Source organism: Ovis canadensis, chromosome 6 (assembly GCF_042477335.2).
Source record: "Ovis canadensis isolate MfBH-ARS-UI-01 breed Bighorn chromosome 6, ARS-UI_OviCan_v2, whole genome shotgun sequence".
Lineage (NCBI taxonomy): Eukaryota > Metazoa > Chordata > Mammalia > Artiodactyla > Bovidae > Ovis > Ovis canadensis.
In genome coordinates, this window is record NC_091250.1 from 101,850,436 (window position 1) to 101,868,720 (window position 18,285).

Here is an 18,285-nt window from a genome sequence, read left to right on the forward strand (position 1 = left end):
TTTTCTCCAGCTCTGAGGGTTATCTTTCACCTTGTTTATAGTTTCCTTTGCTGTGCAAAAGCTTTTAAGTTTAATCAGGTCCCATTTGTTTACTTTTATGTCTATTTCCATTACTCTAGGAGGTGGGTCACAGAGGATCTGCTTTGACTTACATCATCAAGTGTTCTGCCTATGATTTCCTCCTAAAGTTTTATAGTTTCTGGTCTTACATTTAGGTCTTTAATCCATTTTGAGTTTTTCTTCGTGTATGGTGTTAGAAGTTTTCTAATTTCATTCTTTTACATGTAGCTGTCTAGTTTTCCCAGCACCATTTATTGGAGAGCCTGTCATTGCCCCATTGTATATTCCTGCCTCCTTTGTCAAAAATAAGGTACGTGTAGGTGCATGGGTTTATTTCTGGCTTTTATTCCATTGGTCTATACTTCTGTTTTTGTGCTAGTACCATACTGTCTTGATGACTGTAGCTTTGTAATATAATCTGAAGTCAGGAAGGTTGATTCCTCCAGCTCCATTTTTCTTTCTCAAGACTGCTTTAGCTATTCAGGGTCTTTTGTGTTTGCATATGAATCGTGAAATTTTTTGTTCTTGTTCTGTGAAAAACTCCATTGGTAATTTGATAGGGATTGTAGATTGCATTTGGTACTATAGTCATTTTCACAATATTGATTCTTCCTACCCAGGATCAGGGAATATCCTTCCATCTGTTTATGTCATCTTTGACTTCTTTCATTAGTGTCTTATAATTTTCTGTGTACAGTTCTTTTGTCTCCTTAGGTTAGTTTATTCCAAGATATTTAATTCTTTTTGTTGCAGTGGTGAATGGGATTGATTTCTTAATTTCTCTTTCTGGGTTTTCATTGTTAGTATATAGAAATGCAAGTGATTTTTGTATCCTGCAACATTGCTCAATTCACTGATTAGCTCTAGTAATTTTCTGATACTATCTTTAGTGTTGTCTATTCTATGTACAGTATCATGTCATCTGCAAACAGTGAGAGCTTTACTTCTTCTTTTCTGATCTGGATTCCTTTTATTTCTTTTTCTTCTCTGATTGCTGTAGCTAGGACTTCCAGAACTATGTTGAATAATAGTGGCAAAGGTGAACACCCTCATCTTATTTCTGATCTTAGGGGGAATGCTATCAGTTTTTCACCACTGAGAATAATATTTGCTGTAAGCTTATCATATATAGCCTTTATTTGTTGAGATGGGTTCCTTCTATGCCCATTTTTGAATAGTTTTAATCATAAATAGGTGCTGAATTTTGTCAAAGGCTTTTTCTGCATCTATTGAGATTATATTATGATTTTTATCTTTCAGTTTGTTAATATGGTGTATCACATTGATTGATTTAATCCTTGCAGCCCTGGAATAAACACAATTTGATCATGGTGTATGAGCTTTTTGATATGTTGCTGAGTTCTGTTTGCTAAAATTTTGTTGAGGATTTTTACATCCATGTTCATCAGTGATATTGGCCTGTAATTTTCTTTTTGTGTGTTGTCTTTACCTTGTTTTGGTATCAGGGTGATGGTAGCCTTGTAGGATGAGTTTGGAAGTGTTCCTTTCTCTGAAATTATCTGAAAGAATTTTAAAAGGATAGGCATTAGCTCTGCTGTAAATGTTTGATAAAATTCTCTTGTGATGCCATCTGGTCCTGGGCTTTTGTTTTTAGGGAATTTTTTTTTTTTAATCACAGCTTCAAATTCAGTGCTTATAATTGAGTTGTTTATAATTTCTGTTTCTTCTTGGTTCAGTCTTGGAAGATTGAACTTTTCTAAGAAACTGTCCATTTCTTCCAGGTTATCTATTTTATTGTCATATTGTTGTTCATAATAGTCTCTTATAATCCTTTGTATTTCTGCATTGTCTGTTGAAACCTCTCCTTTTTAATTTCTAATTTTGTTGGTTTGATTCTTCTCTCTTTTTGACTTGATGAGTCTGGCTAAAAGGTTTGTCAATTTTGTTTATCTTCTCAAAGAACCAGCTTTAATTTTATTAATCTTTACTATTGTTTCATGTGTTTTTTCACTTATATTTGCTCTAATCTTTATGATTTCTTTCATTCTACTAATTTTTGTTGTTACTGTTCTTCTTTTTCCAGTTGTTTTAGGTGTAAAGTTAGATTGTCTGTTCGGTGTTCTTCTTGGTTCTTGAGGTACAATTGTATTGTTATAAACTTCCCTCTTAGAATTGCTTTTGCTCCATCCCATAGGTTTTGAGTTGTATTTTCATTGTCATTTGTTTCTAGGAATTTTTTTATTTCTTTAGTAACCTGTTGTTTATTTAGAAACATGTTGTTTAATCTCCAAGTGTTTGTGCTTCTTGTAGTTTTTTTCTTGTAATTGATATGTAGTCTGATAGCATTGTGGTCAGAGAAGATGCTTGATACAATTTCAATTTTCTTAATTTTACTGAGGTTTGATTTGTGACCCAAGATGTGGTCTATCCTGGAGAATGTTCCATGTGCACTTGAGAAGAAGGTCTATTCTTCTGCATTTGGATGGAATGTCCTGAAGGTATCAAGGAGATCCATCTCATCTAATGTGTTATTTAAGACTTGTGTTTCCTTATTAATTTTCTGTTTTGATGATCTGTCCATTGATGTGAATGGCATGTTAAACTTTCCTACTATTATTGTGTTGCTGTCAATTTCTCCTTTTTTGTCTGCTAGTGTTGGTCTTATGTATTGAGGTGCTCCTTTGTTGGGTACATAGATATTTATGATAATTATGTCTTCCTCTTGGATTGATCCCTTGATCACTATGTAGTGTCCTCCCTTATCTCTTGCAATCTTCTTTATTTTAAGGTCTAATTCATCTGATATGAGGATTGCTACTCCAGCTGTCTTTTGCTTCCCATTTACATGGAATATATTGTTCCATCCTCTTACTTTCAGTCTGTGTCTCAAAGTCTGAAGCGTGTTTCTTATAGATAGCATATATATGGGTCTTCTTTTTGTATCCATTCAGCCAGTCTGTGTCTTTTGTTTGGAGCATTTAATCCATTTACCCGTAAAGTAATTATTGATATATATGTTCTTATTGCCATTTTCTTAATTGTTTAGGGTTGATTTTGTGGATCTTTTTTCTTCTCTTGTATTTCTTGACTACATAAGTCCCTTTAACATTTGTTATAAAGCTGGTTTGGTGGTGCTGAATTCTCTTAACTTTTGCTTGTCTGAAAAGCTTTTTATTTCTCCATCAATTTTGAATGAGATCCTTGCTGGGTACAGTAATCTTGGTTGTAGACTTTTCCCTTTCAGGTCTTCAAATATATCCTGCCATTCCCTTCTGGCCTGAAGAGTTTCTGCTGAAAGATCAGCTGTTAAGTCTTTGGGGTTTCCTTTGTATGTTACCTGTTGCTTTTCCCTTGCTGCTTTTAATATTCTTTTGTGTGTCTGTGTGTGTGTGTTTGAAACTTCCCTCATAGCTTAATTGGTAAAGCATCTGCCTGCAATGTGGGAGACTTGAGTTTAATTCCTGGGTCAGAAAGTTCCCCTGGGGAAGTAAATGGCAACCCATTCTAGTATTCTTGCCTGGAGAATTACATGGACAGAGGAGCCTGGCAGGCTACAGTTCATGGGATCATGAGAGTCAGACACAACTTAGCACTATCTTTTTCTTTCTTTGTATTTAGTCTTTGTTAGTTTGATTAATATGTGTCTTGGCATGTTTCTCCTTGGGTTTATCCTGTATGAGAATCTTTGTGCCTCTTGAACTTGATTGACTATTCCCTTTTCCACGTTGGGGAAATTTTCAGCTATAATCTCTTCAAACATTTTTTTATATCCTTTCTTTTACTCTTCTTCTTCTGGGACGTCTATAATCCAAATGTTGGTGTGTTTGATATTGTCCCAGAGGTCTCTGAGACTATCCTCAGTTCTTTTTATTCTTTTTACTGTATCTGCTCTTCAGAAGTTATTTTCACCATTTTATCTCCAGCTCACTGATTCCTTCTTTTGCTTCAGATATTCTGCTATTGAATCCTTCTAGAGTATTCTTAATTTCAGTAATTGTGTTGTTTGTATGTTTATTCTTTAATTCTTCTAGGTCTTTGTTAATTGATTCTTGCATTTTCTCTGTTTTGTTTTCAAGGTTTTTGATCATCTTTACTATCATTATTCTGAATTCTCTTTCAGATAGTTTACCTATTTCCTCTTTTTTTTTTTTTGACTTCTGTGTTTCTAGTTTGTCCCTTCATTTGTGTAGTATTTCTCTGCCTTTTCATTTTTTGTTTTCGCTTATTGTGTTTGAGGTCTCCTTTTCCCAGGCATCAAGGTTGATTTCTTTCTTCCTTTTGGTTTCTGCCCTCCTAAGCTTGGTCCAGTGATTTGTGTAAACTTCATATAGGGTGAGATTTGTGCTGAGTTTTTGTTTGTTCATTTTTCCTGATGGCCAAGGCTGAGTGAGGTGGTAATCCTGTCTGCTGATGACTGGGTTTGTAATTTTGTTTTGTTTGTTGTTTAGATGAGGTGTCCTGCACAAGGTGCTACTGGTGGATGGATGATGCTGGGTCTTGAATTCAAGTGGTTTCCTTTGTGTGAGTTCTCACTATTTGATACTCCCTAGGGTTATTTTTCTGGAAATCTCTGGTCTTGGAGTCAGTGTTCCCACTCTAAAGGCTCAGAGCTTGGTCTTTTCTGTCCACTTAGCTTCATTTGAAAATGAGCTACTTTAATTAACTGCTCACCACTGTGGCATCAGAGACCAAGCTTGTCCTTCTTCATAGAGGAGACTCCACTTCAGCCTTTCACAAGGTATTCATTCTGAGCCCTGTGGCCCTGGAGTCAAACCATTTCTCCCAAGTTTGACATCATGGTCGAAAATCTCCATGAAATCAAGAATGCATGGCCAGGGGGGTCAAACTGTCAGAAATACTTGAGCTCTGAGCCAAGCACTGCATTTTACTTGCTGTGTCGCCTTGAGGAATCCACTTGATCTTTCTGAGCCTCTTTCCTCCTCCAAGGCAGAGCCTGAGAATGCAGTAGCCCAGGAGCAAGCCTTTGTGCAGGTCTCCACGCCTGTGTGCTCTGCCCAGCCAGTCCCAGTGCACTGTGAGCTCCCACGGGCACCTGGACAGCCAGGCGTGCAGTTCCTGCTCCCAACAACTTTTCATTACAAAGTTCTACAACTTAGAATTTAACAACTTAGATTCCAACATGTGACAAACTAGTAAATGCCAGATAGATAATCTGAATAGCTTCAAAATATTGGGGGAAAAAAGTTTCCAATTTAAAAGTTTCCCAAAAGCAAATACCCAGGCTCAGATGTCTCACTGAAAAATTTTACCAAACATATAAGAATTGACAACTTTATGTTGAGTTTTCAGAGAAAGTCAGACTATTGAGGACAGCTGGGAAAGAGTAGTAGCAATATTGTGCTGAGACAAGGATTCTGTTCCTACATAATTCTGGAAAATTTGAGTATGTATGTTTAGGCTAAAACATACTGTGTTTTTAAAATTTTAAACACTTTCTTATATAGCTCAGTTCTTATGGTAACAGGTGAACAAAGCATTTGAGCAATCACTTTACTATGTGAGTGAGAAAGAGTTAAAAGACATGTTAAAAACTGACTTGCTGTTTAGAGTATACCTTGCAGTTGTTTTCCCAGAAAGATTTAGGAATGAGATAAATTGGCAGATGTGTTTTCACAACCCGGGGTGATGGATTCTTCTCCAGTTGTTCTAAACCTGAGGAAATTTAGTTTGGTTATATAGGTGGATATATATATATACTATGTATATACAAAATGAACCTGTTGCTTCATTCTGTCTCCTAACTTGACCAAAAGATTTCTCAGCCTTTTCTGTCTTGTGATTATTTTGCCATGCAAGGTCCTTTAAAGGATCCTCCTACACACATAAATATGAATGTTGGGAATCTGCACATTCAGGTTCCAGAATAAATCTGAGTGCCAGTTTACTCTCCTTCACCTGCTGTATCTCACCTATTCCCTCTCTGGTGATGCTTCACAGACTGGTTCTCCACCCTACCCTCCTCTCTCATCAGTTATCTGATTCCCCTGTTCCTTATTACTTTGATTCTATCACTTTTTCATTTAATATTTTTCTATGGTTCTGGAATCTCAACTCATTCTGCACTCATTTTGGTTATTTGTCCCAGAATGATCCTTTAGCTGCAAGCCTTATCATTTCCTTGCTGACTTCAGACAACCACACAGAAAGAACAACACCTTTTCAGTTGATTCTTGTCTAACTGTAGAAGTAATGAGTTCTAGTAGAGGAGAGAGTATGGATTCTTCTCTTTACACTGATAGACACATTCACCACCATAATAGTGTCTTCTTATACCATGTTTCTAGCAGCATTCGAGAGCCAACACTTTCTTTCAAACCCTTCTCACTTGCCTATAGGACACCCTAGTCTGCTGATTCTCTCTTAGTTCACTGAACGTTCCTAAGAATTATAAGGCTTGCATGATCTGTCCCTGTCTAGTCTTCAATTGTTTTAAATCTCACCTTTCCAATCTTTCATTGTTGTTAATTTTTGGTGGTGGTGATTTTTTTTTTAGTCCCCAGACTACCACCCAGCTCTTTTCTGCATCTAGGCCACCATATCTACTCCTTCATCTTCTTGAAATATGCTTCCTCTAGCTGTGTACAAAGCTTTAGGTCTCCATCATGGTCCCTTTCATAGAGTCCTACCTCTGGATATGTTAAACTAACAGTATTCATAAGTTTATTTACTTATTTAATGTCACAATATTATTGTAAGCTCATTGGGGACAGAAAATCCAGTTTACTTATCATTTTATATCTAGTCCATAGATCAGTGCTTAATTCTTTAGAAATACTCAATAAAATTTGTGCAATGAAAAATGAATCATATTAAAAATAAATTTTGTATTTTAAGAATTGGTACTTCTTTATTTAATTACAGCAAGGATCTAAGTTAAGAAATTAATCTATAAAATTTATTTATTTAAAAAATAAAGTTTTGTTACTTACAGGACCTGGAAATTATATAGCACACCTGGTGCCACACAGCAAGGTCATTGGTGGAGAGAGAGTGAGTGGGCCCGGGGTTCTGCTTTTATTTTATTCTGGGGTGGGAGGCCTAGGGTTTTAAGTGCTCACTCTTTAGTGGTGAATTTAAAACATAAAAGCAGAAATTTAAACCACAGGAAGGAAAAAAAAAAAACAAGATTTATTAGCAATCACTTTCTTTAAAATAATTGCCTCTTTGAAATTGATGCTTCATTGGCAATCAAAGCATATGTCAGGTACTTGGATTATGAAAAAGAAAAATACGAAACCAAATTGTTAGGTTTTACACTACAGTTGGCCACCAAGAAATTCAGTGATTAAGAAAAAAGAACTTAAGCTGCTTTAGGAAAACAATGCCAAACTAAATAGGAGAAATTATAAACAGCCTTATAGGGCTGCCAATAAAATATGGAAATGGAGTTGCTCAGTCATGTCCGACTCTTTGCGACCCCATTGACTGTCACCTACCAGTCTCTTCCATCCGTGGGATTTTCTAGGCAAGAATACTGGAGTGGGCTGCCATTTCCTTCTCCAAGTGATCTTCCCAACCCAGGGATCGAACCGAGGTCTCATGCGTTGCAGACAGGTGCTTAACCATCTGAGCCAAGAGTGTTTAAACAATAAAATATAAAATATAGGATATTCATATACTGCCAAATTTATTAATAATGATTTTTTTATTTTAAAAGGCATTGGTACTTATTTAGTTGAAGCTTCCTCAGTCGTTCAGCACTAAAAGAATCCACCTGCAGTGCAGGAGATGCAAGAAATGTGGGTTTGACCCCTGGGTCAGGGAGATCCCCTGGAGGAGGTCATGGTAACCCACTCCAGTATTCTTGCCTGGAGAATCCCCTGGACAGAGGAGTCGAGTGGGCTACAGTCCATGGGGTCACAAAGAGTCGGACATGCCTGAAGAGACTGAGCATACTCACACATTTATTTAATTACAACAATGTTCTAAATTGAAAAATTAGTCTAATAAATTTTATACAACAGAACTCAGTAAAAGGTAAGAAACTTTTTTATCAGTGGGATTTCTAGTTGTTTTCCATAACAAAATTCTTTTATCTTTGGTTATTATACCTGGAGGTGCATGCGATGGACTAAACTACAGTTTCTCTGTATACCTTGGTTACTGTTCTACTTGCCTGCTTCTATTTCATGTTACCAAATACACTCCATTTTTCTTGAATGGAAATTACAAGATACAGTAACTAATATGATACTAATATGTTGCTATAAAATTATAATTCCTGGGTCATTTAAAATTACCTGAAGTCCTTAGTCCAGGAAAAGCCAGTTCCAACATTGGAACTTTAGCAGTTATAACATCTCGCTTACATTTTTCAACATCCCCATCATGTAGAACCATGTCCACAATTTCACTGATCCAAGTGGTACCTGTGTCAAAAGAACATTTTCTTAACCTTCACCTGAATGTGGGGGAAGTTCCCTGTTGGAAGCCTGCCATCTTAATATATTCTCTTAGAAAATTAACTCTGTCGAATTTCCCCTTCTATGCCCCAAATGTCTATTTTCATATAATCAAAATAGGGGACTAGACTGACTGTTAAGAACACTAATTTTATTTCGTATATTAACAATTTTGTACAGAAGCTAATTTTCAGGAAACAAAAGTTGAAGTTAGGCCTGCATTGTCAGGTCACAGAACTCACCTGATTTGGGGTAAGTGACTATCACGATGTCATCTGGTCTGCTTTGGAACTGTTCAATCTTTTCCCAGTTGTTTGCAAAAGCATAGGTGATGGGACAGCCATGGATTAGCTTCAGATTTTTTCTCAGGACATCTTTTGGAGAAGTCATCTTTGTTCCAGATTATACAAATACCTAATGCACATGGAGAAAAGAGAGAATGAAACTAAGAAGCTGAGTAACTAAAGTTATTAAGACACAGCAATTTGACAGAGTAAAACTGGCCTTTAACACAGAGAGAACAAGAGATCTAAACACAAAGGGCATTTTTATGAGTGTTCAGCAGTAGATTGCAAGAGTAGCAGCTGGCTTAGTGACAAGCAGATCAAAGGTCTTTAGTGGAATGGAAGCCTGGGAAAGAAATAGGACTGAACATTTAAAAATCCCATTTTCCAGAAATACACTAAAAAAATCTGGACCTATCATTCTTCATTATAATTCTGTTGAATCTCATTTTTTAAATTTATTTTTAATTGTAGGATAATTGCTTTACAATATTGTGTTGGTTTCTGCCACATATCAATATGAATTAGCCATAGGTAAACTTAAGTCCTTTCCCTCTTGGACCTCCCTCCCAACTTCTGCCCCACCCCACCCTTCTAGTTGTCATAGAGACCCAGTCTGAGTTCCCTGAGTCATACAGGAGAGTCTCACTGGCTATCTATTTCACATATGGTAATGTATATGTTTCTGTGCTACTCTTTCCATTCTTTCAACTCTCTCCTTACCTTCTTCCCCCACCCCCAGTGTTCATAAATCTATTCTCTATGTCTGCATCTCCATAGCAGCCCTGAAAATAAGTTCATCAGTACCATCTTTCTACATTCCATATATGCATTCATTAATATGCAGTATTTGTTTTTCTCTTTCTGACTTACTTCATGCTGTCTAATAGGCTCTAGGTCCATCCACATCTTTAGAACTGACTCAAATGTGTTCCTCTTTGTGGCTGAGTAATATTCCACTGTATATATGTACCACAGCTTTTTTTTTTTTTCCTATTCATCCATCAGTGGATATGTAGATTACTTCCATGTCCTAGTTACTGTAAATAGTGCTGCAGTGAACACTGGGGTATATATATATTTTTTTCAATTAAAGTTTTCTCAGGATACATGCCCAGTAGATGGATTGTTGGATCATATGGTAGTTTTAGTCCTAGTTTTTAAGGAATCCCCATACTGTTCTTCCATAGTGGCTGTATCAATTCACATTCCCACCAATAGTTCAAGAAGGTTCTCTTTTCTCCACAACCTCACTAGCATTTACTGTTTGTAGATTTTTTTTTTGATGATGTCCATTCTGACCACTGCGGAAGACCTGGGTTCGATCCCTGGGTCAGGAAGATCCGCTGGAGAAGGAAATGGCAATCCACTCCAGTACTATTGCCCAGAAAATTCCATGGACAGAGGAGCTTGGTAGGCTACAGTCCATGGAGTGGCAAAGAGTCAGACATGACCGAGTGACTTCACTTTCACTTTCACTTCATTCTGACCAGTATGAGGTGATGTTTCATTGTAGCTTTAATTTTCATTTATATAATAAAAGTGATGTTGAGATTATTTTCATTTGTTTATTAGCCATCTATATGTCTTCTTTGGAGAAATGTCTGTTTAGGTCTTTTGCCCACTTGATTGCATGAGCTGCTTGTATATTTTGGAAAGTAACCCCTTTTCAGTTGTTTCATTTGCTATTATTTTCTCCCATTCTCCCAAGGTACTGTTTTCTTTTTTTTTTTTTTTTTAAGGGTGATAAAAACTGTATTTATTTTTTTTCTTTTTTTTTTTTTTTTAGTTTTAGTTTTTTATTTTTTAAATTTTAAAATCTTTAATTCTTACATGCATTCCCAAACATTAACCCCCCTCCCACCTCCCTCCCCATAACATCTTTCTGGGTCATCCCCATGCACCAGCCCCAAGCATGCTGCATCCTGCGTCAGACATAGACTGGCGATTCAATTCACATGATAGTATACATGTTAGAATGTCATTCTCCCAAATCATCCCACCCTCTCCCTCTCCCTCTGAGTCCAAAAGTCCGTTATACACTTCTGTGTCTCTTTCCCTGTCTTGCATACAGGGTCGTCATTGCCATCTTCCTAAATTCCATATATATGTGTTAGTATACTGTATTGGTGTTTTTCTTTCTGGCTTACTTCACTCTGTATAATCGGCTCCAGTTTCATCCATCTCATCAGAACTGATTCAAATGAATTCTTTTTAACGGCTGAGTAATACTCCATTGTGTATATGTACCACAGCTTTCTTATCCATTCATCTGCTGATGGACATCTAGGTTGTTTCCATGTCCTTGCTATTATAAACTGTGCTGCGATGAACATTGGGGTACATGTGTCTCTTTCAATTCTGGTTTCCTCGGTGTGTATGCCCAGAAGTGGGATTGCTGGGTCATAAGGTAGTTCTATTTGCAATTTTTTAAGGAATCTCCACACTGTTCTCCATAGTGGCTGTACTAGTTTGCATTCCCACCAACAGTGTAGGAGGGTTCCCTTTTCTCCACACCCTCTCCAGCATTTATTGCTTGCAGATTTTTGGATCACAGCCATTCTGACTGGTGTGAAGTGGTACCTCATTGTGGTTTTGATTTGCATTTCTCTAATAATGAGTGATGTTGAGCATCTTTTCATGTGTTTGTTAGCCATCCGTATGTCTTCTTTGGAGAAATGTCTATTTAGTTCTTTGGCCCATTTTTTGATTGGGTCATTTATTTTTCTGGAGTTGAGCTGCATAAGTTGCTTGTATATTTTTGAGATTAGTTGTTTGTCAGTTGCTTCATTTGCTATTATTTTCTCCCATTCCGAAGGCTGTCTTTTCACCTTGCTTATATTTTCCTTTGTTGTGCAGAAGCTTTTAATTTTAATTAGATCCCATTTGTTTATTTTTGCTTTTATTTCCAGAATTCTGGGAGGTGGATCATAGAGGATCCTGCTGTGATTTATGTCTGAGAGTGTTTTGCCTATGTTCTCCTCTAGGAGTTTTATAGTTTCTGATCTTACATTTAGATCTTTAATCCATTTTGAGTTTATTTTTGTGTGCGGTGTTAGAAAGTGATCTAGTTTCATTCTTTTACAAGTGGTTGACCAGTTTTCCCAGCACCACTTGTTAAAGAGATTGTCTTTACTCCATTGTATATTCTTGCCTCCTTTGTCAAAGATAAGGTGTCCATATGTGTGTGGATTTATCTCTGGGCTTTCTATTTTGTTCCATTGATCTATATGTCTGTCTTTGTGCCAGTACCATACTGTCTTGATGACTGTAGCTTTGTAGTAGAGCCTGAAGTCAGGCAAGTTGATTCCTCCAGTTCCATTCTTCTTTCTCAAGATTGCTTTGGCTATTCGAGGTTTTTTGTATTTCCATACAAATCTTGAAATTATTTGTTCTAGTTCTGTGAAAAATGTGGCTGGTAGCTTGATAGGGATTGCATTGAATTTGTAAATTGCTTTGGGTAGTATACTCATTTTCACTATATTGATTCTTCCAATCCATGAACATGGTATATTTCTCCATCTATTAGTGTCCTCTTTGATTTCTTTCATCAGTGTTTTATAGTTTTCTATATATAGGTCTTTAGTTTCTTTAGGTAGATATATTCCTAAGTATTTTATTCTTTTTGTTGCAATGGTGAATGGAATTGTTTCCTTAATTTCTTTTTCTACTTTCTCATTATTCGTGTATAGGAATGCAAGGGATTTCTGTGTGTTGATTTTATATCCTGCAACTTTACTATATTCATTGATGAGCTCTAGTAATTTTCTGGTGGAGTCTTTAGGGTTTTCCATGTAGAGGATCATGTCATCTGCAAACAGTGAGAGTTTTACTTCTTCTTTTCCAATTTGGATTCCTTTTATTTCTTTTTCTGCTCTGATTGCTGTGGCCAAAACTTCCAGAACTATGTTGAATAGTAGTGGTGAAAGTGGACACCCTTGTCTTGTTCCTGACTTTAGGGGAAATGCTTTCAATTTTTCACCATTGAGGATAATGTTTGCTGTGGGTTTGTCATAGATAGCTTTTATTATGTTGAGGTATGTTCCTTCTATTCCTGCTTTCTGGAGAGTTTTTATCATAAATGGATGTTGAATTTTGTCAAAGGCCTTCTCTGCATCTATTGAGATAATCATATGGTTTTTATTTTTCAATTTGTTAATGTGGTGAATTACATTGATTGATTTGCGGATATTGAAGAATCCTTGCATCCCTGGGATAAAGCCCACTTGGTCATGGTGTATGATCTTTTTAATGTGTTGTTGGATTCTGATTGCTAGAATTTTGTTGAGGATTTTTGCATCTATGTTCATCAGAGATATTGGCCTGTAGTTTTCTTTTTTTGTGACATCTTTGTCAGGTTTTGGTATTAGGGTGATGGTGGCCTCATAGAATGAGTTTGGAAGTTTACCTTCCTCTGCAATTTTCTGGAAGAGTTTGAGTAGGATAGGTGTTAGCTCTTCTCGAAATTTTTGGTAGAATTCAGCTGTGAAGCCATCTGGACCTGGGCTTTTGTTTGCTGGAAGATTTCTGATTACAGTATCAATTTCCGTGCTTGTGATGGGTCTGTTAAGATTTTCTATTTCTTCCTGGTTCAGTTTTGGAAAATTGTACTTTTCTAAGAATTTGTCCATTTCTTCCACGTTGTCCATTTTATTGGCATACAACTGCTGATAGTAGTCTCTTATGATCCTTTGTATTTCTGTGTTGTCTGTTGTGATCTCTCCATTTTCATTTCTAATTTTATTGATTTGATTTTTCTCTCTTTGCTTCTTGATGAGTCTGGCTAATGGTTTGTCAATTTTATTTATCCTTTCAAAGAACCAGCTTTTGGCTTTGTTGATTTTTGCTATGGTCTCTTTTGTTTCTTTTGCATTTATTTCTGCCCTAATTTTTAAGATTTCTTTCCTTCTACTACCTCTGGGGTTCTCCAACTCTTCCTTTTCTAGTTGCTTTAGTTGTAGAGTTAGGTTATTTATTTGACTTTTTTCTTGTTTCTTGAGGTATGCCTGTATTGCTATGAACTTTCCTCTTAGCACTGCTTTTATAGTGTCCCACAGGTTTTGGGTTGTTGTGTTTTCATTTTCATTAGTTTCTATGCATATTTTGATTTCTTTTTTGATTTCTTCTGTGATTTGTTGGTTATTCAGAAGTGTGTTGTTCAACCTCCATATGTTAGAATTTTTAATAGTTTTTCTCCTGTAATTGAGATCTAATCTTAATGCATTATGGTCAGAAAAGATGCTTGGAATGATTTCGATTTTTTTGAATTTATCAAGTTTAGATTTATGGCCCAGGATGTGATCTATCCTGGAGAAGGTTCCGTGAGCACTTGAAAAAAAGGTGAAATTCATTGTTTTGGGGTGAAATGTCCTATAGATATCAATTAGGTCTAACTGATCCAATGTATCATTTAAAGTTTGCGTTTCTTTGTTAATTTTCTGTTTAGTTGATCTGTCCATAGGTGTGAGTGGGGTATTAAAGTCTCCCACTATTATTGTGTTATTGTTGATTTCCCCTTTCATACTTGTTAGCATTTGTCTTACATATTGTGGTGCTCCTATATTGGGTGCATATATATTTATAATTGTTATATCTTCTTCTTGGATTGTTCCTTTGATCATTATGTAGTGGCCTTCTTTGTCTCTTTTCACAGCCTTTGTTTTAAAGTCTATTTTATCGGATATGAGTATTGCCACTCCTGCTTTCTTTTGGTCTCTATTTGCGTGGTATATCTTTTTCCAGCCCTTCACTTTCAGTCTGTATGTGTCCCTTGTTTTGAGGTGGGTCTCTTGTAAGCAGCATATAGAGGGGTCTTGTTTTTGTATCCATTCGGCCAGTCTTTGTCTTTTGGTTGGGGCGTTCAACCCATTTACGTTTAAGGTAATTATTGATAAGTATGATCCCATTGCCATTTACTTTATTGTTTTGGGTTCGGGTTTATACACCCTTTTCGTGTTTCCTGTCTAGAGGATATCCTTTAGAATTTGTTGGAGAGCTGGTTTGGTGGTGCTGAATTCTCTCAGCTTTTGCTTGTCTGTAAAGCTTTTGATTTCTCCTTCGTATTTGAATGAGATCCTTGCTGGGTACAGTAATCTGGGCTGTAGGTTATTGTCTTTCATCACTTTAAGTATGTCTTGCCATTCCCTCCTGGCCTGAAGAGTTTCTATTGACAGATCAGCTGTTATCCTTATGGGAATCCCCTTGTGTGTTATTTGTTGCTTTTCCCTTGCTGCTTTTAATATTTGTTCTTTGTGTTTGATCTTTGTTAATTTGATTAATATGTGTCTTGGGGTGTTTCGCCTTGGGTTTATCCTATTTGGGACTCTCTGTGTTTCTTGGACTTGGGTGATTATTTCCTTCCCCATTTTAGGGAAGTTTTCAACTATTATCTCCTCAAGGATTTTCTCATGATCTTTCTTTCTGTCTTCTTCTTCTGGGACTCCTATAATTCGAATGTTGGAGCGTTTCATATTGTCCTGGAGGTCTCTGAGATTGTCCTCGTTTCTTTTAATTCGTTTTTCTTGTTTCCTCTCTGATTCATTTATTTCTACCATTCTATCTTCTATTTCACTAATCCTATCTTCTGCCTCCGTTATTCTACTATTTGTTGCCTCCAGAGTGTTTCTGATCTCATTTATTGTGTTATTCATTATATTTTGACTCTTTTTTATTTCTTCTAGGTCCTTGTTAAACCTTTCTTGCATCTTCTCAATCCTTGTCTCTAGGCTATTTATCTGTGTTTCCATTTTGATTTCAAGATTTTGGATCATTTTCACTATCAATATTCGGAATTCCTTCTCCGGTAGATTCCCTACTTCTTCCTCTTTTGTTTGGTTTGGTGGGCAACTCTCCTGTTCCTTTACCTGCTGAGTATTCCTCTGTCTCTTCATCTTGGTTATATTGCTACGTTTGGGGTGGCCTTTTTATATTCTGATAATTTGTGGAGTTCTCTTTATTATGGAGCTTCCTCACTTTGGGTGGGGTTCTATCAGTGGCTTGTCAAGGTTTCCTGGTTAGGGAGGCTTGTGTTGGAGTTTTGGTGGGTGGAGCTGGGTTTCTTCTCTCTGGAGTGCAATGGAGTGACCCGTAATGGGTTATGAGACATCAAAGGTTTTGGGATAATTTTGAGCTGCCTGTATATTGAGGCTCAGGGGAGTGTTCCTGTGTTGCTGGAGAATTTGCGTGGTATGTCTTGTTTTGGAACTTGTTGGCCCTTGGGTGGAGCTTGGTTTCAGTGTAGGTATGAAGGCATTTGATGAGCTCCTATTGCTTAATGTTCCCTGAATTCAAGAGTTGTCTAATGTTTTCAGACTTTGGGTTTAAGCTTCCTGCTTCTGGTTTTCAGTTTTATTTTCACAGTAGCCTCTAGACTTCTCCATCTGTTTTTGAAGACAATGGTCTGCTTTTCTGGTTGCCTGATGTCCTCTGCCAGCCTACAGAAGTTGTTTTGTGGAGTTTGCTCGGCGTTGAAATGTTCTTTTGAGGAATTTGTGAGGGAGAACGTGATCTTCCCGTCCTATTCCTCCGCCATCTTTCCAAACCCCCAAGGTACTGTTTTCTCCTTGTTTATAGTTTCCTTTGCCATGAAAAGCTTTTCAGCTTAATTAAGTCCTTTTTGTTTATTTTTGTTTTTATTTCCATTACTCTGGGTGGTGGGTCATAGAGGACATTACTGCGATTTATGTTATAGAGTGTCTGCCTGTGTTTTCCTCTAAGAGTTTTATAGTTTCTGGTCTTATATTTATGACTTCAATCCATTTTTAGTTTGTCTTTGTGTATAATCTTAGGAAGTGTTCTAATTTCATTCTTTCAAAAGTAGCTGTCCAATTTTTCCAGGATACTTATTAAAGAGACCATCTTTTCCCCATTGCATATTTTTGCCTCCATTTCTTACAGGTTGTCCATTTTATTAGCATATAATTGCTCAAAACAGTCTCTTATGATCCTTCTTATTTCTACATTGTCTGTTGTAACTTAGTCTTTTACATTTCTAATTATGTTGATTTGATTCTTTTTTTTCTTGATGATTCTGGTTAATGGTTTGTAAATTTAGCTTATATTCTCAAAGTATCAGATCTTAGTTTTACTAATCTTTACTAGTGCTTCCTTCATTTATTTCTGCTCCCGTCTTTATCATTTCTTTCCTTCTACTAATTTTGGGGTTTTCTGTTCTTCTTTTTCAAGTTATTTCAGGTGTAAAGCTAGGTTGTCTATTCAATGGTTTTCTTGTTTCTTGAGGCAGGATTGTATTGCTATAAACTCCCTCTTAGAACTGCCTTTGGTGCATCCCATAGGTCTTGGGTCTTCATATTTTCATTGTCATTTGTTTCTGACAAATGACAAAAAATAAATACTTTTATTTCCCTCTTTAATTTCTTCAGTAGCCTGTTCATTATTTATAAATGTATTTTTTAATCTCCATGTTTTTGTGGGGTTTTTTTTTACAGTTTTTTTCCCTATAATTGATATCTAGTCTCATAGTGTTGTGATCAGAAAAATGCTTCATATAATTTCAATTATCTTAAGTTTACTGAAGCTTTATTTGTGACCCATGTTGGGGTCTGTCCTGGAGAATATTCCATGTGAACTTGAGAAAAAAGTATATTCTGCTGAAGATACCAATTAGCTCCATCTGGCCTAATGTGTCATTTTAGGCTTGTGTTTCCTTGTTAATTTTATGGCTTGATGATCTGTCCATTGGTGTAAGTAGGGTGTTAAAGTCCTTTACTATTATTGTGTTGCTGTCAATTTTCTCTTTTATGTCTGTTAGTGTTTGCCTTATGTATTGAGGTTCTCCTATGTTGGGTGCATAAATAGTTACAATTTTTATGCCTTCTTCTTGGATTAATCCCTTGATCATAATGTAGTGTCCTTCATCTCTTACAATATTCTTTAAGGTTTATTTTGTCTGATATGAGAATTGCTACTCCAGCTTTCTTTTGATTTCTATTTGAATGGAATATCTTTTTCCATCCTCTCACTTTCAGTCTGTATGTTTCTGTAGGTGTGAAGTGGATCTATTGTAAACAGTATCTATATGGGTCTTGCTTTTGTATGCATTCAGCCAGTCTTTTTCTTTTGGTTGAAGCATATTATCCATTTACATTAAAAATAAGTATTGATATATATGTTCCTACTGGCATTGTCTTAATTGTTGTAAGTTTGATTTTGTATGTCTTTTCCTATTCTTGTGTTTCCTATCTATAAAAGTCCCTTTAACAGTTGTTGTAAAGCTGGCTTGATTTTGCTAAATTTTCTTAACTTTTACTGTCTGTAAGCTTTTGATTTCTCCATCAAATTTGAATGAGATCCTTGCTGGGTAAAGTAATCTTGGTTGTAGATTTTTTCCTTTCAGTATTTTAAATATATCCTGTTTTTCCATTCTGGCTTGCAGAGATTCTACTGAAAGATCAGCTGTTAATTGTATGGGGTTTCCCTTGTATGTTACCTGTTGCTATTCCTCTGCTGCAGTTAATATTCTTTCTCTGTATTTAATCTTTATTAGTTTGATTATTACATATTTCAGTGTATTTTTCCTTGGGTTTATCCTGTATGGG

At 36.3% G+C, this 18,285-nt stretch overlaps 1 protein-coding gene across 7 annotated transcripts in view; it reads right to left on the minus strand.

Annotated features, from left to right (window-relative positions):
- SULT1B1 (sulfotransferase family 1B member 1) overlaps window positions 1–18,285 on the minus strand; it is a 43,459-nt gene that overhangs the window by 12,494 nt on the left and 12,680 nt on the right. For 4 of the 7 annotated variants that reach the window (XM_069594282.1, XM_069594285.1, XM_069594284.1 and 1 more), the window contains 3 exons: window positions 8,687–8,858; window positions 8,283–8,411; window positions 5,597–5,694 (listed from right to left, as the gene is read on the minus strand). In XM_069594282.1, coding sequence (XP_069450383.1) covers window positions 5,597–5,694; window positions 8,283–8,411; window positions 8,687–8,834 — 375 coding nt within the window. In that variant the 5' untranslated portion in view covers window positions 8,835–8,858. Of the gene's footprint in view, window positions 1–5,596; window positions 5,695–8,282; window positions 8,412–8,686; window positions 8,991–18,285 lie in introns of those variants that run through there. The other 3 variants (XM_069594287.1, XM_069594286.1, XM_069594288.1) reach the window with 2 other exon arrangements.